The sequence below is a fragment of the Heptranchias perlo genome, chromosome 23, assembly GCF_035084215.1.
Source record: "Heptranchias perlo isolate sHepPer1 chromosome 23, sHepPer1.hap1, whole genome shotgun sequence".
NCBI lineage: Eukaryota > Metazoa > Chordata > Chondrichthyes > Hexanchiformes > Hexanchidae > Heptranchias > Heptranchias perlo.
The window spans coordinates 16,326,350-16,344,412 of record NC_090347.1 but is presented as its reverse complement, the minus strand read 5'-3'; the positions used below and the strand labels follow the sequence as shown (position 1 = coordinate 16,344,412).

Here is an 18,063-nt window from a genome sequence, read left to right as displayed (position 1 = left end):
ACCAACTGAGCCTTCAAAAATAATTTCCTTAAGCATCCATTTGTTGAAAAGACCTGAATTTGTAACCCCTGTCTCGTGGCTTTCAAATTCTGGTGCTTAGCAATATATTCTGCAAATTGTCTACTTTATGTGTGGTTAAACTCAATGGGAAAAGTAGAACTTCACACTGAAAATCATCGTTCCTCGGGACTAAACTTAGAGCAACCTGCCTGAAACCCTCTAATACCAATCAGTTGGTTACAATGTCTTGTTGCAATCCGTACTTTGCTGTGAATGTTGTGTGTGTGTGTAGATCTTGTGTTCGCATGCACCATACCTAATGTGTCAAAATGGTTCTGCAGTGTCGAGATTAATGCCTTCTACCATTTTAATTCCATTTAGTCAGTCCGGTTATAAAATCGAACTTTCCCCTCTACACCATAATTCTACTTTGACCAATCAAATGCACCATTCGAGAAACAAGGAAGTCAACAGTAAGTTTCGTTTTCTCTTTTTTGCGTCAGAAAATCATCACATTCACCGTCTAAACTCAGGAGAAGCTGCTTCCTTTCGATTGGGATGTGGGCTGATACTGGGGCACTGACTTCTGCTGACATTACTAGAGTATCAGGTAAAAGATCCCAACTCCAGCTGGACAGGCTCTGCCCTTCAGTACAGTCTGACGGTGAAGCCGCTCTTCAGTCTCGCCGAAGTTCCTATTAATCTCAATAAAAGGGATTGCACTGGAATAGACATTGAAGTAACTAGTTCGATGTTCGGACTTTGGTCAAATGTACGTGGACATGTTTAGTGACACTGGCAAATAGTTGTGAGGATAAGTAAGTAAATTGTAAATGCAATAAGAATGTTATTACAATCTATATATTTTAAGATATGTTTTGAATTTTATTTCTGATCAAGGGAAGGGAGTTCAGTGCTGGGGAGTGCGATATTCATATCTTGCTTGTGAGTCAGAGGTGAAGTTATAAATAGTAACCAATTTGTACTAATAGGATTTGTATTCATAGTTCAATAGAATTGGATATTTTATTGTTTTCATATGTACGGATCAACATGTCCTTCTGTTGGATTCAACACAAACAGGTGAAGTAAGCCAGTAATCTATAAATTGATTCATTGGTATTGTTGGATAATGCTGAGGTTTTATTGAATTGCTGAGGTACAGAAACCATTTAATATTAGAATTTTGATTCTGCTTTGTTATTGGGTGATACCTGTATTCCCCATCCACCAATTAGAGGAGCATAAACATCGGCATGGACCTGTTGGGCCGAATGGCCAGTTTCTGTGCTGTGCATTCTATGTAATACCCCGTGTGTCTCAATGCAGCTGACCTTAGTTGATTTGAATTATCGGACAAATGCACTAGCTAATGAATGTGCAGCTTCCAAACTGAGTGTGATGTTTTTTTAACACCAGTTAATATTGTAAGGATAAGGAAGGAAATACTTACCACAGTCGGATGACATTTCTCTATCCGTTATTTTAACTGAGGGATTAAGCCAGTTATAATAAATGGGCTAATGTTCAGTTTCCGTATAAACAGGCCTTTCTCTCTTGGGATCAGCCTTGTGGCTCTTTTCTGCACTACCTTTACATAAACTCCTGCTCCTTCTCCAGCATTGCCGTTGGAAAGCCCATGTGGTGGATTGTCAAATAATAAAAGCATCGTAAGAACGTAGGAACCGGTGTAGGCCATTCAGCCCCTCGAGCCTGCTCCACCATTCAGTTAGATCATGACTGACCTGAAACTCAACTTCTAAGCTATTGCCTCAACTATTCTATGAGATAGCAAGTTCCACATTCTAACCATTCTCTGGGTAAAGAAGTTTCTCCTGAATTCCTTATTGGATTTATTAGTGACTATCTTATATATATGGCCCCTAGTTTTGGACTCCCCACAGATGGAAACATTTTCTTTATGTCTACCCTATCAAACCCCTTCATAATTTTAAAGACCTCTATTAGGTCACCCCTCAGCCTTCTCTTTCCTAGAGAAAAGAGCCCCAGCCTGTTCAGTCTTTCCAGGTAGTTATAACCTCTCAGTTCTGGTACCATCCTTGTAAATCTTTTTTGCACCTTCTCCAGTGCCCCTGTATCCTTTTTGGAGGCCAGAACTGTGCACAGTTCTAAATGTGGTCTAACCAAGATTCTATGTAAGTTTAACAAAACTTCTCTTTTTTAATTCTGTTCCTCTAGAAGTGAAGCCCAGTGCTTTGTTTGCATTTTTGTGGCCTTGATAACCAGCATTGCTACTTTTAATGATCTGTAAATCTGTACCCTGAGATCCCTTTGCTCATCTACCCCATTTAGACTCTTATTTTCCAAGGAGTATGTGGCCTCCTCATTCCTCCTACCAAAATGCACCACCTTCCACTTATCTATATTGAAATTAATTTGCCATATACACACATATTCTGCAAGTTTATTAACATCTTCTTGTATTTTGTCGCAGTCTTTCTCAGTATTAACTATACTCCCCAATTTGGTGTCATCCTCAAATTTTGAAATTGTACTTCCGATTCCTGAGTCCAAATCATTTATATAATGATTTTTGTACTTGGACAACAACAAAAACTTGCATTTATATAGCACCATTAACATAGTAAAAGGTCCCAAGGCACTTCACTGGAGCGTTATCAAACAAAATTTGATACTGAGCCACACAAGGAGATATTAGGACAGGTGACCAAAAGCTTGGTCGAAGAGGTAGTTTTTAAGGAGTGTCTTAAAGCAGGAGAGAGAGGTGGAGACATTTAGGGAGGGAATTCTAGAGCTTAGGCCTAGGCAGCTGAAGGTGCGGCTGCCAGTGGTAGAGTGATAAAAATCGGGGATGCGCAAGAGGCTAGAACTGGAGGAACGCAGAGATATCGGTGTGTTGTAGGACTGGAGGAGGTTACAGAGATAGGGACGGGCGAGGCCATGGAGGGATTTGAAAACAAGTATGAGAATTTTAAAATCGGAGCGTTGCTGGACCGGGAGCCAATAGTAGGTCAGCGAGCACAGAGGCGATGGGTGAATGGGACTTGGACTCCCACATCCCTTTGATTCTCTTAAGATCCCAGTTTTTCACCATTTAGAAAATAGTCCAATTTATCTTTCTTAGGTCCAAAGTGGATGACCTTACATTAAACTCCCATCTGCCATAGTTTTGCCCGCTCACTTAATCTGTCTATGTCCCTTTGCAACTTCCTGCTCCCATCTGCACTACTTACAGTCCCTCCTAATTTAATATCATCTGTAAACTTTGATATACAGCTCTCTATTTCTTTATCCAAGTCACTAATAAATGTTGTGAAAAGTTGAGGCCCCAGAACAGATTCCTGAGGAACACCACTTGTCACATGCTGCCAATCTGAATATCCACCCTTTATCTCCACTCTCTGTCTCCTACCTTCCAACCAATTTATGACCCAAGTCAAAAGCCTACCTCTAATTCTGTGTGCTCTCATTTTTGCCAATAATTTTTTGTGTGGAACTTTATCGATCAGCTCATAGTTGTTCAAGTGCTCAGCTACTCTATCCTTAATGACAGAGTCTAGTAGTTTCCCCACAACTGAAGTTAAACTGACAGGCCTGTAGTTACCTGGTTTCTCTCTCCCACCCTTCTTAAATAATGGAGTGACATTAGCAATTTTCCAGCCTAAATGAACAATTCCCGAATCACGAGAGCTTTGAAAGATTATAACTAAAGCTTCTGCAACTTCCTCATCTACTTTTTTAATATCCTAGGGTGGAAACCATCAAGTCCTGGATATTTAACTATCCTAAGTCCCATTATTTTCACCATTACCATTATTTACTAATATTGCATATTATACATCATGACAGCTTCCTAGGTAGTGTGCATTAACGTACATGATAAGGTGCTTGGCTTTACACAGTATATGGATGTTTATTAAATGAAAGCCTTCCCTATTAGTGAAATTGAGGGAGTTGTCATGAAGGGCTTTCGGTGTCACGTGTTCCGTCAATTGCTTCTTCTACTTGTGGGAGCCCTGCCGATCTGTAGAACTGGACAATTTCTTTGTTTTGCAGGTTCCATGGAGAAGGCCAATCTTAAGAGAGCACTAGTGACTTTATTTATACAATGGTGTGCTGTTGCCTGTCTTAATTGACAGTGGTAACCCAAGGTTGCCTGAAAAGAGTTAGTGGCAAAAAGTTCACATCCGTGGTCACTTTCACTACTCAACATCTTGGGACGTTTTACTACGTTAAAAGCAATTATACAAATGCAAGTTGTTGTTGCTACAGTCAAGGCTGTTCTCCTGGTGGAAGTGGGCTGCAGGTATTCGCCCAGCAGCTGGCATAATTCCAGACTAGCCTCAGGGGACAGAGCAGCCTTCTGAGGCACTAACAGCCAGAGAAATCTAAACAAAAGACCTCTACATCAGTAAATCCTGTGAAGTGGCAATCTGTGTTGTAAACAAACATTTTCTGTAATGCCTCTCTGTAAGTTCCTCTAATCTAGCCTCTTCCAATTCCCCCTTCACAGGACAGGAAGGGAGGAATTCCCATTGATCCAATCCAAAAAATAACTTTCCCCAGTATTCAGTGTAAGTGGCAGGAGAAGTCTTCAGAAAAACTCCAGATCGGCAAACAGCAAGAATCCAGCAAAGTTTCACAAAGCTTCAGATATCACAGCCACAATGGCCCCCACAGGGATAATACTGTACTGCTCATGCCGCCGTCTATATATAGTGACAGTATTTTCAGAGGTCAGGTTTGGGTTGGTAATTGGGGGAAATTACATGGAGACCGAAGCCACATCCTCCTGCCCTCATTTACATGTGGTGGGGAAGGCTCTGAGTGGGTCATGCAGCAGACTGAGGGGTTTTAAGAAGGATAATTTTGGCATAACCTTTTTGGGATGATAGTGCAATGGTCGGTTATAATGCCCTATTGTACTGGTCTTAGTATCCCAACACTGACCAATAACTGGCAGTAAATGGATGGAAATTCAGTCCAATAAGTTCAAACAAAAACAGCATGTTCCATTTCTTGCTGTTAAATCACCTGTTTAATTTACTTTTTGTGCTAGAAGGAAAATGGTGGATTGTGTGAAACGTGAAGTACCACAGGTACAAAACTTTATCAAGAGTGGAAATCAATTTTTGAAGATGGTTCGGTCATTCATCGCAAACTCTGTGCGAGAACGAAAGCTTTTGCAAGATAAAGGAAAAGCCTACTTCAAAGAGGTACTTTTTTAACTTGTACATTGAAGATACATAAAACTTGGGAAGTGGGTGATCCAGTTTTCCTGCTGAATAACAAACATACTGTTGAATTTATAACTTGGTTTTACTAATGTTGAAATATCTTTAATTTATATACATGTTGGAGTTTCTGCCATCATCCACCTGATTTTGTGGCACTAATTGAGTGGGCAGATAGGGGCGAGGATCCGTTATGCCAGACCCCCACTCACTTTTGCACCTTAATTTCTCTCGAACCGCCGTATGCAGCACATTGTCTGTCATCGCCCTCTTCTTATAAACACAAGAACCGTGAGAGCTGAATCCCCAGGCTCTTCAGCCCAGGACAACATCACTTCCACCTCCAGTCAGCAACATCTTCTTCCTTATGTTCCACCCCAGCTGCGCCTGCTCACTCATGCTCTGTGTGTCACTCAGTGAGTGACGGTGCATGGCATGAAGTGCTGGCAGGAACTGGTTCTGCTTCTTTGAGATTATCTAGAGAAGAAAAGGGGATGAGAGCTTAGAATGTGTTGCTGAGGAGCAGGGTTCACATGAGACTTTCGGTAGTGACATGAGGGTTTCGAGATTTGCTGACAAGTAATGTGGGATATAATAGGATGAGAAGGACGACAATGCCATTACAAACCTGCACCTGGTATCTGTCTTCCTATTTCCCCATTTCCAACTCCCTCTATGGGCTCTCTCCACATGATCTGAATGCTAAAATGATTTTGGAAGCACTACTGAAAATTTGTTACTAAACATCTGTCTGGTCTGCAAGGTCTGCAGGAAGACTGAGAGTTTCCAGGTTCAGTGAAGAATCTGCAGAAATGTTTTTGCATAAATTTAGGCTGCTGGGGGATGGGATCTTTGGTACAGAGCAACGCAGCCCGAGGAGAGCAGCAGCAGCAATAGTTTCTGGGTCTACCGCCGGTTGCCAATCTCTCTCTATAGTTATGGGCTGCCATGACCTCGGAGAAAGTGAGAATTACCTTTTTGCTTACCATGCGATGCAGTAAAACGCATGTCAGCTGGTAGCCCATAATGGGGTGATTACAGGTGCATGCACCAATCAGTTAGATTCCGTGTGAGGCTTTTAGTAGAGCAATTATATGTAAGACTGAGTTGAGAAACAGTTCCAGGTGAAGGCTGGGGATGTGAAAGGCACCACATGGCTGACTGGACATTCAAGCATTTTAACACAGTGTGAGTGGAAGTCACTGTTCTTAGTACAGTGCATTATTAGAAGGCATGACTGGTTACTCTTACCTTCCCAGCCTGGTAAAGTCATTAAACTTTTCCAGGCACTGAGTCGACTTGTGTGAATGTTGGAGTTGGCACTGATTACCCTGGCCATCTCCTCCCACAGCACCTTCCCTCCTCTACCTACCTTCATGCAGGTGTACTTATACAGTTTCATCACTTAACCGTGCAGACCTCATAGACATTCTTTAATAACAAACTTTCGGTTGTGCATCAAAGATAGTTTTAGCTGTCATGGCTTCTTTAAATGCTACAGGCCTTTTAATCCTGCAGCAGCTTACTAGTTTCCTTCCCCCAAATGGTGAGATTCCAATGACTGCAATGCTCATACATGAATAATGGCAATTTAGGCATTGGACCAGAGGATGATCCCAAGGCTGTGGAGCCGTAACCCAGTGAGGAAAGGAGGGCAGGGGGAGGAAAAGGTAAAACTGCTGGAATTGTTCACAAACAACCAATAAACTCATTTGCAATGGATTTTTTCTGTTCTCACAATGTGGGTGATGCTAACAAGGCCACATTTATTGCTCAACCCTAGTTGTCTTGGGAAGGTTGTGGTGGGTCTTTTCCTTGATCCACTGAAGTCCTTGTTTTGCTCCCACAATGGTGTTAGGTAGGGAATTGCAGCATATTAACCCAGTGACAGTGAAGAAATGTCAATTTATGTCCAAGTATGTAACTTGGAGAGGAATCTGGAGGTGATGGTGATCCCACAATATTGCAGCTCTTGTCCCTCTTGGTGGTAGAGTTAGTAAGGGAGGGAGGTGCTGTTGAAGTAATCTTGGTGAGTTGCTGCAGTGCATCTTTTTGATCCTACATACTGTAGCCACAACCCACCATTGGTGGAAGGGGTGGATATTGAGTCCAGTGGCAGGGGCACTGATCAAGCGAACTGCTCTTTCTGAGATGGTGATGAGTTTCTTGAGTGTTGGCACAGCTGAACCCATCCAGGAGAGTGGTGAGTATTCCATCACACTCCTCACTTAAGCCTTGTAAATGGTGGAGAGGCTTTGAGGGGTCAGGGGGTGAGCCACTACTAACAGAATACCCAGATTCTGTTCTGCTCTTGTAACCACAGTGTTGATATGTCTGGTCCAATTCAGCTTCTGCTCAGTGGTGACCCCCAAAGTGTTGATGATGGTTATCTCAGCAATGGTGGTGTCTTTGAAAGTGAAGAGGAGATAGCTGGGCTTTCTCTTGTTTGGAATGGTCATTACATGGCATATATGTGGTGTGAATGTTACTAATCACTTGTCAGAACTAACCTGGATATTTTCCAGGTCCTGCTGTAAGCTGGCATGGGTTGCTTTATTAACCGAGGAGTCGTGAATGGAGCTGAACACTGTGGAGTTGTCAGCGAGAAGCTCCATTGCTAACCTTATGATGGAGGGAAGGTCATTTTATTCCTCTCTTAACTCTTCCTCCCTCACTCTCCCTGTATGTTATATCAGTTCCATGTGTTGACATTGCAGCTAGGAAATTGCTGCTTTCCTTGCACCTCTGTGAAGAGCCTTGGGATGTCTTTCCTTTGTTACTTTGTTAAAGGTGCTATATAAATGCAAGTTGATGAATCTGAAGGGCCAAGCACACTTCCCTGAGGAACTCCTGCACTGATGTCCTGGGGCTGTGATGAGAGGCCTTCAACAACAAAAACCATCTTTCTTTGCTTCAAGTATGGCTCCAGCTACTGGAGAGTTTTCCCTTTGACCCCTATTGACTTCAGTTTTGCTAGGACTTTTTGGTGCCAAACTCGATCGCATGCTGCCTTGATGTCAAGAGCAGCTACTCTCACCTCTCCTGTGGCATTGAGCTCTTGTGTCCATGTCTGGATCAAGGTTATGATAAAGTCTGGAATCAAATTGTTGGTGGAACCCAAACTGAGGGAGCAGATCACTCGTGAGTAGGTGTTGCTTCATGCTACAATTAATGACTCCTTTCATCATTTATATTATATCAGAGACCCGTTGTAATGTCACATGGAGTGAACCAAATTGGCTGGAGACTGGTGTCTATTATGGTGGGGACCTCAGGAGGCTGAGTAGGATCATTCACTTGGCACTTTTGGCTGAAGACACTTGCAAACGCTTCAGCCTCATCTCTTGCACTCACATGTTGGGCTCCACCTTGGTTGAGGTTTGGAATATTCATGGGGCTTCCTCCTGTTATTTGCCTGGTGGTTTACCACCATTCTCGACTGGATATGGCAGGACGACAGAGCTTTGCTCTGATCCGTTGGTTGTGGGACACTGGCTCAGACTTGCAGAAAAAGTTATTCGATAATGTGTCTGCATCTACAGAAAAAATCCGCATCCTATCCTGCCCTGCTGAAAATACACTCCCTTCTATGGAAATAATGTCCTCTCTTACTCACTTTGTTACACCTCCATCTCCTTTGTTGTGTCTATCCATTCTGTAGGCTGTTTAATCTCCCAATCAATATTCTGGTTAAACCAGGATGCTGTTATTCCTAGTTCATCGCACGTTTTCTTCAATATAAATGTTTCTCACTCCGCAAACTTGTTTCACATCCTCATAGCATTAGTATGGAAATATTTAGCTCTTCTCCCCTTTTCATTATTTTTCTTCTCTTTTTTTACACAGATTAGGGTAGATTTTTCGTCCTCACCCATAGTAAGGTATCTTGCCTGCCATGTTTCGGAAAATCGCGGATGTGTTTCCAATTCATACTCACTAGTGGAGGGCAGGCTACCTCATCGTGGGGGAGGACTCCGAAAATCTACCTTATTGTCTTGATCCAATAGCCTAACCTGTCCTTTCTTTTTCACATGCGGATATACCTGTTGCATATTTCTCACATTTTCTGTTTTAATTTCACTCTAACTCAACTAGTTTGACTTTAATACCTATTTTTGAACAAGTACATCTTTTCTAATCACTAAAAAGTTGTTAATTTTTTTAAAATTTTGCAGATATTACATACAATATTATTTTATGGCAACATTAATCGTCCTAGAATTGAACCAGAAGAAATTTTTGATCAACGTGAATTTCAGTTATTATTTTCTAAGTATCCAGATGTCTTTCGGAAGTACAACACCCACCTCCCAACACGTCCTCCTTACACAGTGCTACTTGATGTGGTAAGTTCAGTCAATTCATCCTGAGAAGCACAGTAAGTTAGAACACAGAAATAGGCCATTTAGTCAATGAAGTCTGAGCCACTTCATTAAAAATTCAGAGTAGGTTTCTGGCACTATTGGTGTCCTCTATAGGGAACCCACTTTGGGGGGTGAGGCTGGGGGAACAATCCAGTGCCTCTGCAACAGCTGAAAGAGCGAAGGCAGCCATTTTGTGTATGGCTCACTGCAGTGTCTGAGGTTGTGCTTCTTCAGAGCGTGGAGCTCACTAATTTAAAGATTCTTCAGTTGAGGTGTTACTTTTTATAATCCCGCAAAGGAGGACCCAGTTTTTGGTACCCTCTGAGGAAAGAAGGTTCACAGAGGGGATGATTATGGCCTTGTGGAAGGGGGTGGTCCTGGCAGTGAGTATCACCTCCAGCAACTGCCCCTCTCCGCCCAGGAGATAAACCGGTGCAGCACACCCAAAGTATACACACTCCTATCCAGCCCTGGGATCACCTCTATTTTTTGTCCCAGCCCACTTAAATAGCCGGAGGCCGGCCCAGGCACAGGCCCACTCCCTGACATGACTTAACGCCGGCAGTAGGGACAGAAAATTCAGAGCAGCTTCCGGCCTCTGAGGCCTGATTATAGTTTAAAATTCTGGAGAGAGGGATAAAAAATACGGAGGTCTACCTTCAGATCTTCATTTGACTCTGGAACCTCTGGTCGGCAGGGGTTTGGGGGCAGGCCATAGCACCAGCTTTTTCTGGGTGACCCTACGCTTGGGCACACAGGAGGCATTTCCACTGCGAGTTATCGTCCACTGTGAGACGAGTTATCATTGCTCCATCTGGCCTGCACCTTCTGTCGGCACAGGTCAGGCTCTGCTCCCGTAGCAAAGCCCCAGGAATCTCGTAGCAGCGTTAAAGGGTTGCTGACCCAGGCAACCAGGTCTCAACCCCTTGCACCCTGGGAGTGCGCACTTCCCTGGGCACAAGGGCCAAGAAAATTGCCCCTATTGTATTCAGTGTAACTACAACACCACACCTACCCTCACTTCAAAGATTGTATCTCTAATCAGGAGACCAGAGATCCTGTGGTGGGTTTTTAAAATGTTTTTTCTCAGCAGTGCGGTAGCCCAGCCAGTTGGGGCATGAACATGGTGCCACACAGTAACTGTAGATGGGTTTACACCTCACACGATGTTATTGATCTCAGTTCCGTGGGATGAAATGCATTTTCCCACAGGGAGGGAAGGGAAATGAAGGGACAGTTGCCCTGAGTTGCTTTTGTGCCCCATCCAGCAGGCAATGTCAGAGCAATATTGACAGAGACTGGGGAACAATTCCCTCCTCTCATCCTCATGACCAGAGATGACGTGTGGAAACTCAACCCAGGGAAAAGGGAAAAAACTCCAAGATAAAGGAGTGTCTTACCCATAGAAATAAATAAAATCACTTTTTGAAATCAGAAAGGAGGTCTATTTTTCTCACGAACTCTCAGAAATAAGGACATTCTGGGGAACAGTCAGAATATTCATTTCAAGAAACTAGAAATCAATTGAGCATTCTGTAGAAGGCTGCAGCCGGGGACCCTTGGGGACAATCCCCGGCAAGCGGCGAAGATCAGGGGTTGATGGGTGGGGTCTTGGAGCGCGGCAGTGAGGAGGGAGGGAGGGAGAGAGAGATCGCAGGGAGGGAGATATCGCGGGGGAGAGAGAATGGGGGAGGAGAGATAGAGATCGTGGAGAGGGCGACCGACTCCGGGGGGCGGTGGCGGTCTGATGATCGCGGGGAGGAAGAGATCGCAGCAGGAGGTTTGTTTGGGGGGCCGGGGAAGCACTACTGCCTCTCTTGACCCACAGGCAGTGCTGGAATTAAATTTAAACGGCTGCCAAATTCTGAGGAACGCAGCCTCCTTTAAATATTATAATCACGGACCCCGCCTCTCCAGAGCGGGTTACTCGGACACCCCCAAACCCGCTGTGGTGAAACCGGAAGTAGATGCTTTTGTGGCGGGTTGGGGTCGGGTTTCACATATTTAACAATTCCACCCTCCCCCCCATCGCGGGGGGTGGGGATTAAAATTACCCCCATTGTTTATCTCACTCCTGTTTGTGGGATTTTGCTGTGTGCAAATTTCCTTCCATTTTTGCCTACATAACAGTGACTATACTTCAAAAGTAATTAATTGACTGTGAAATGCTTTGGGTTGCCCTGAGGACATGAAAGGTGCTATACAAATGCAAGTTGTCTCTTTATTGATTGGTACATGTTTGTTTTACAGGTTGTTGAAATCATGGGAAGAAATGTTGAAAAGAGAAGAGTGTTGAATTGTCTGCTGGATCTGACTAAACAAATGGTTGTGGAATTTACTGATGCTAAAAGCAGCAAATGTGGAAATGTCTTTGTATCAACAGTCATCAGCTACAGCTATTTTAGGGATGTTGATGTCACAAACGAGAAAACAGACAATTATTTTGGTGCTTCATTGTCATGTAAAGGAAGGCAGCAGAGACAAATTATGATCGATATATTGTGCTGTCAAACATGGCACAAAGACATTAGCCTGGCAGTATGTATTGGAAACATGAATAATACACATGCTTTTTTGTTTCCTCCTAAAGTGCACTCCAGGGCTTTTAATATAAAGCCTTCTGCACCAAGTGCTACACCAGACAATCAACATGATCTTGCTGTGGTTGGATCAGCAAGTGTCCAGATGCCCAACTCTCTTGAAATGAGCAGAACTCCTAGGCAACTTGCAAGCTTAGTGCCCAGAGCACCTAGTAAGAGATGCCTCGACATGTTCCCAAACATTCAGCATGATCCACGTCCAGTAGTCCAACAAAATCCATATTGGGAATATGGAAACCAGGCTGAGTGTGAATCTCTAAATCAGCTTCTGTGTGCTAACCAGCAAATTGTTCTGAGACTAGAATTTCTAATTTCTACAACTGATAAAAATCAACTGCAAAGTGAGCTGATTGGTAGTAAACTGACAAGACTTCAGGGCAATCTTGCATCATTAGAGTTTAATATGGAACATGGACTTTTATTTTATGATCCATCTGGTATATAGAGTACTGCACTAGAGATTCCAACACTGAAAGCACATTATATCGCTCACTCTGTCATATACCTGGTTTTCTAATAATCCAGCTGTATGTATACACCTGGGGAGCCTCACTCTTTGTACTATAAGATACAATTTAATGAACAGAAAATTGTGGGGAGCACAAACATAATTTCCCAATTTGTGCTTCCTGAGGGTTATTGTCCACACCGGGAGTGTGTATTGGGAAATTCATCCCTGTGCAGAATATCAAACACAGTGTTTGCAACTTTGAAGGTAAAGGCCCCCAATTTCCTCTGTGCCATGATGGTGGTGGATCTCCAGCAAGGTGGGACTTCCACTCGCTCATTATTTATGCCCCTTTCCAGGGTCAGGGTCATTTATGTATTCTACCCGGGTGCCTCAGATGGGGTGGGGGTGAAAACTTGCTGCAGTGCCTTGCAGAAGGGTACGGTAGCGTAGTGGTTATGTTACTGGGCTAGTAATCCAGAGGCCTGGACTAAAATCCAGAGTCACGAGTTCAAATCCCACCACGGCGGCTGGCGAATTTAAATTCAATTAATTAAATTAAAAAAATAAAAAAATCTGGAATTAAAATACTAGTATCAGTAATGATAGCCATGAAACTACCAGATTGTCGTAAAAACCCATCTGGTTCACTAATGTCCTTTAGGGAAGGAAACCTGCCATCCTTACCCGGTCTGGCCTATATGTGACTCCAGACCCTCAGCAATGCCAGACCCTCAGCAATGTGGTTGATTCTTAATTGCCCTCTGAAATGGCCTAGCAAGCCACTCAGTTGTAAAAATCTCGCTAGGGATGGGCAATAAATGCTGGCCTTGCCAGCAATGCCCACATCCTGTGAACGAATAAAAAAAAAAGAAACATAAGTGGACCAGTTGTGACCTCAGAGGAAACTTAAAAAATAAAAAGTGCCTGTTTTCAAATAGGCTGGTTTCAGTAATTCAATCAATTGCAGTAGAGAAACTGGTCTTTTAAGTTTTAAATAACCCCATATGCCGTTAACAATACCAGATGCCCAGGCACCCCTCGTGCCCAGCATTGTTAGGATGCAAATGGCAGGAAATATGTCATATAGCCTATTTCCCTCATTCGCATGGCATCATAATCTGCCAAATAAAATATGGACGTGAATGATCTCCCACCGAACCTGGGACAAATATGAACTAAAATCACTTACCTTCCTGGCTGAATTCCAGATCTCTACTCCATTATTGCGAACAATGCAAAGCAGAAAAATTGTGCTTATACAAGCCCAAATCTAGCAAAACTTTGCTTTGGTTCAGTTTTGTAAAAGCTTACAGTTGAAGTACAGATTCGCTGTTTGTAACATTCATTTTACACCATCACAGTAAGAGATTGGCAGTCAACCCCAACTAACAGATGTTTGATCTATCTCTCAAGTAAGCCGCCAAGAAATAAGACACATGGCTCATCATCTGCCCTGCAGGCTGCTGAAACGTTGAGAAAGATAGGAACTACAAGGAGTAGGATTGTTAAAAAGGAGAAACTAGGGAAAGACAACTAGATCCAAACTAAGAATAACCAACTGGTAGGTAGTTATTGGGAAACAATGTGCTTATGGACAATGAAGTCACATCTGAAGCAAACTGGGCTGTGTGGAACTTGATAATTCTTGAACCTTTGAGACCATGGAACTGTCATGCAAAGGAAGACTAAAACTGGTCATTGGTAAAGGACATTGGTACTGATAATACAACCTGTGAGCCATTTGCAGCCCGCCTTCCTTTCCTTTGCAAACGAGCTGCTTCAGGTGTCATTGGGTCTTCACTCCTAGCTGGCCTGATGCACCCTACACACTGAGATTGGACTTGGCGCTGTTCTCTCTCCTTTTGTTATTCTCCAGTAAAAGAAAGCAAGGGAATGCTTTTAGGAAGCAGAGCTGTACCAGTTTCCATACAGCAGATAAATTGTTCCTATTGCAATCAAAATAGAACTTCTTAATATAATAATTGGTTCTATATATATTTTTTCTACCTTTGAGAAAGTGCCTGATCCCCACCTGCTAACCGCCCATAGTGACATGACTGAAATCATGAGCTCACTCCATAGTGCCATGTGTTAGAGCATTCCTGAAAACGGCCCTTGAACAAAACATTGGCTTAGATTATGGCCTTCGACAAAAGGTTAGTAAGTAGACAGATGTAGTATGTAGGGTCAGGTGGATACTCTGGACTGTTGCTTTATATCCGTTGAGGAAAGCAGAGAGAAACTTGCAGAACCTTTGGTCAGGAGATAAAACAGACTGGGTAGAATCCATAGTAAACAGACAAACACATTCTATGTAATGAATAGGCAATATAGCCTTTTCTTTTTAATATGTTCTTCTGACATAGAATCATAGAATGGTTCCAGCACAGAAGGAGGCCTTTCAGCCCCTCGAGCTCGTGTCGGCTCTGTAAGACCAATCCAGTTAGTCTCATTCCCCTGCTCTTTCGCCGTAGTCCTCCAAATTTTTATCCCTTCAAGTATTTATCCAATTCCTTTTTGAAAGCCACGATTGAATTTACTTCCAACATCCTTTCAGGCAGCGCATTCCAGATCATAACCACTTATTGTGTAAAAAAGTTTTTCCTCATGTCGCCTTTGGTTCTTTCGCCAATTACCTTAAATCTATGTTGTCTGGCTCTTGACCCTTCCGCCAATAGGAACAGTTTCTCTTTATTTACTTCATCTAAATCCTTAATGATTTTGAGCACTTCTATAAAATCTCCTCTCAACCTTCTCTGGAGAATGACCCTAGCTTCTCCAGTCCATCCACGTAACTGAAGTCCCTCATCCCGGGAACCATTCTAGTAAATCTTTTCTGCACCCTCTCTAAGACCGTCACATCTTTTCTAAAGTGCAGTGCCCTGAATTGGACACAATACTGCAGTTGTGGCTGAACCAGTGTTTTATAAAGGTTCAACATAACTTCCTTGCTTTTGTACTCTACGCCCGGGATCCCGTATGCTTTTTCAACCGCTTTCTTAACCTGTTCTGCCACCTTCAAAGATTTGTGCGCATATACCCCCAGGTCTCTCTGGACATTATAGGTAGAAAAGAACTATTGTACCCCTGTCCCAAATTGTTCTGATTTCTGCCATGCACTGATGTAATTTGGATCCAAAATCAATAAATGTTCAAATATGTTGACATACATGAGCACAGGTTAAATATATTTTTAAATATATGCAGACGAGAAACAAGTAAATAAAACTTGTAAATAAATCCCTAGCCTGGGACTGTGACGTGGTATACAATGCATGCACAGGGTCACTTTTTTATCTTTTTAAGTAAAATTTCTTCTATATTAATGTCACCTCCCTTAAAGTTAACACAAAAACAAAAATTGGAATGAGACAACTTTGCAGGAGACTTCATAACATAATAATGTATTTTTAGATCTATTGCAATAGTGTGGGATCTTTCCACACTTACCTGTTAAATTTTACAGAATGAAATCATTTCAGTTTTATATTCTGATCTGTTCTATGGCATCTTTAAATATTTTACATTCAGCAAAGTGTTTGACCTGTCAACTTTTAACAACTATCAAAAGTTTCTCAGTTTGCAGGAGAATTTACTAGACAAGACAGGTTTGTGTAAATTACATTTTTGTCTGCGTTGACAGTATTTGATGGGTTGGAACACAACAAGAAACTGATTATTTGTGTGATCAGAACCATGAATTGTTTGTAGATATCGGCTACACTGTATGTTGGAAACAATATATGTTTGTCAGAAAAAATATAGAAAGGATATAACCCACCAGGAACCAAAACTTTCTGAATTCAATACACCATGTTATTTCATCAAACTCAATGGAAATAAAAATTGTGCAAAGGAAATTCCAATTTTCAGTATTTTTTATTTGAATAAACACAAACATGCAATATGAACATGACAACAATATTTTTGCATCCAAATGATTGTATTATTTTTTATTTTCACTCAGTTTGCACAGTGAGGTTCGCACAATTATAAATAACAAAGTGACATTTTCAGAGAAACCGATCAGATGAATGTAAGTAAATCTTATTGATAAATACATACTCCAAAGATTGCACATATTTAAAGCTATATATTGTTAAAGTGACTTAACAACATTTAGTTACAATATTTTTTTTATTCATTCATGGGATGTGGGCGTTGCTAGCAAGGCCAGCATTTATTGCCCATCCCTAATTGCCCTTGAGAAGGTGATGGTGAGCCGCCTTCTTGAACCGCTGCAGTTCGTGTGGTGAAGGTTCTCCTACAGTGCTGTTAGGTAGGGAGTTCCAGGATTTTGACCCAGTGACGATGAAGGAACAGCGAAATATATATATACATTTTTAATGGCATAAGAACTATTTTTCTGGTAATTTGTGGCACTACAAATATTTTCTGATCAATTAAGACACACAAACAGAATTTGTTCATAAAGATTGTACTTAGATGTACTGAACAGGAAAAAAAAATCCAATTTTAAGTTTACGAGTGGCAGTAATATATAGATTGGCTGGATCCATTATTTCTATGTTTCAGATATCATAAAATAACATTTTCTATTAATGGTAAAAATGCTGTTGGACTGTGGGATTTCACTCTAGTTCAATGAATAAATACTCAACCTTGCACTGTTTCAGTGAACTGTCAAGATATAGAAAATCATCAATCAGGGTTTCACATTATTCTTAGGCATCTTTTACATTTCAATGCGAAACTCACACTTTAACTATTGTACGTAAAGATTGGTATATAAATGGTACTCTTTTAATGGCTTGTCTTTTGTGTGTTGCCAGCACTGATTAGGGTTATTTGGAAGATTGTGTATATGTCATTTCTTAAATAAAGAAGAAACAACTTGCCTTTATAGAGCACCTTTCATAATCTCCGGACGTCCCAAAATGCTTCACAGCCAATGAATTACTATTGAAGTGTAACACTGTTGTAATGTAGGGAGTTGTGGCAGTCAATATGCACGCAGCAAGGTCCCACAGACAGCAGAGAGATAAATGACCACTTAAACTGTTGTTTTTAGTTGTGTTGATTGAAGGATAAATGTTGGCCAGGACATCAGGAGAACGCTCCTCTTCATCGAATAGTGCCATGGGATCTTTTACATCCAACTGGGAGGGCAAACGACCCCAGTTTAGCATCTCATCTGATAGACGTCACCTCCAACAGTGCAACAACGACAACGCACATTTATATAGCCCTTTAACGTAGTAAAAACATCCCAAGGCGCTTCAAAGGAGCGATTATCAGACAAAATTTGACACCGAGCTACATAAAGAGATATTATGACAGGCGACCAAAAGATTGGTCAAATAGGGTAGATTTAAAGGAGCAACTTAAAGGAGGAGAGACGGAGAGGTTTAGAGAGGGAATTCCAGAGCTTAGAGCCTAGGCAGCTGAAGGCACGGCTGCCAAGGGTGAAG

General features: G+C 42.0%; 1 protein-coding gene across 3 annotated transcripts; it reads left to right on the top strand.

Moving 5' to 3' along the window:
* The first annotated feature begins 508 nt into the window (after positions 1 to 508).
* Positions 509 to 16,491, top strand: LOC137341121 (uncharacterized). Of its 3 annotated transcripts, none has more exons than XM_068004063.1 (4): positions 509 to 610; positions 5,042 to 5,198; positions 9,392 to 9,562; positions 11,831 to 16,491. In XM_068004063.1, exons 2-4 carry the CDS (start codon positions 5,049 to 5,051, stop codon positions 12,623 to 12,625), a joined length of 1,116 nt encoding a protein of 371 aa, XP_067860164.1. In that variant the 5' UTR covers positions 509 to 610; positions 5,042 to 5,048; the 3' UTR covers positions 12,626 to 16,491. The 3 variants fall into 3 exon arrangements, with proteins under 3 accessions (XP_067860164.1, XP_067860163.1, XP_067860162.1); XM_068004062.1 differs by having other exon boundaries at positions 509 to 772; XM_068004061.1 differs by having other exon boundaries at positions 509 to 818.
* Positions 16,492 to 18,063: the final 1,572 nt, after the last annotated feature.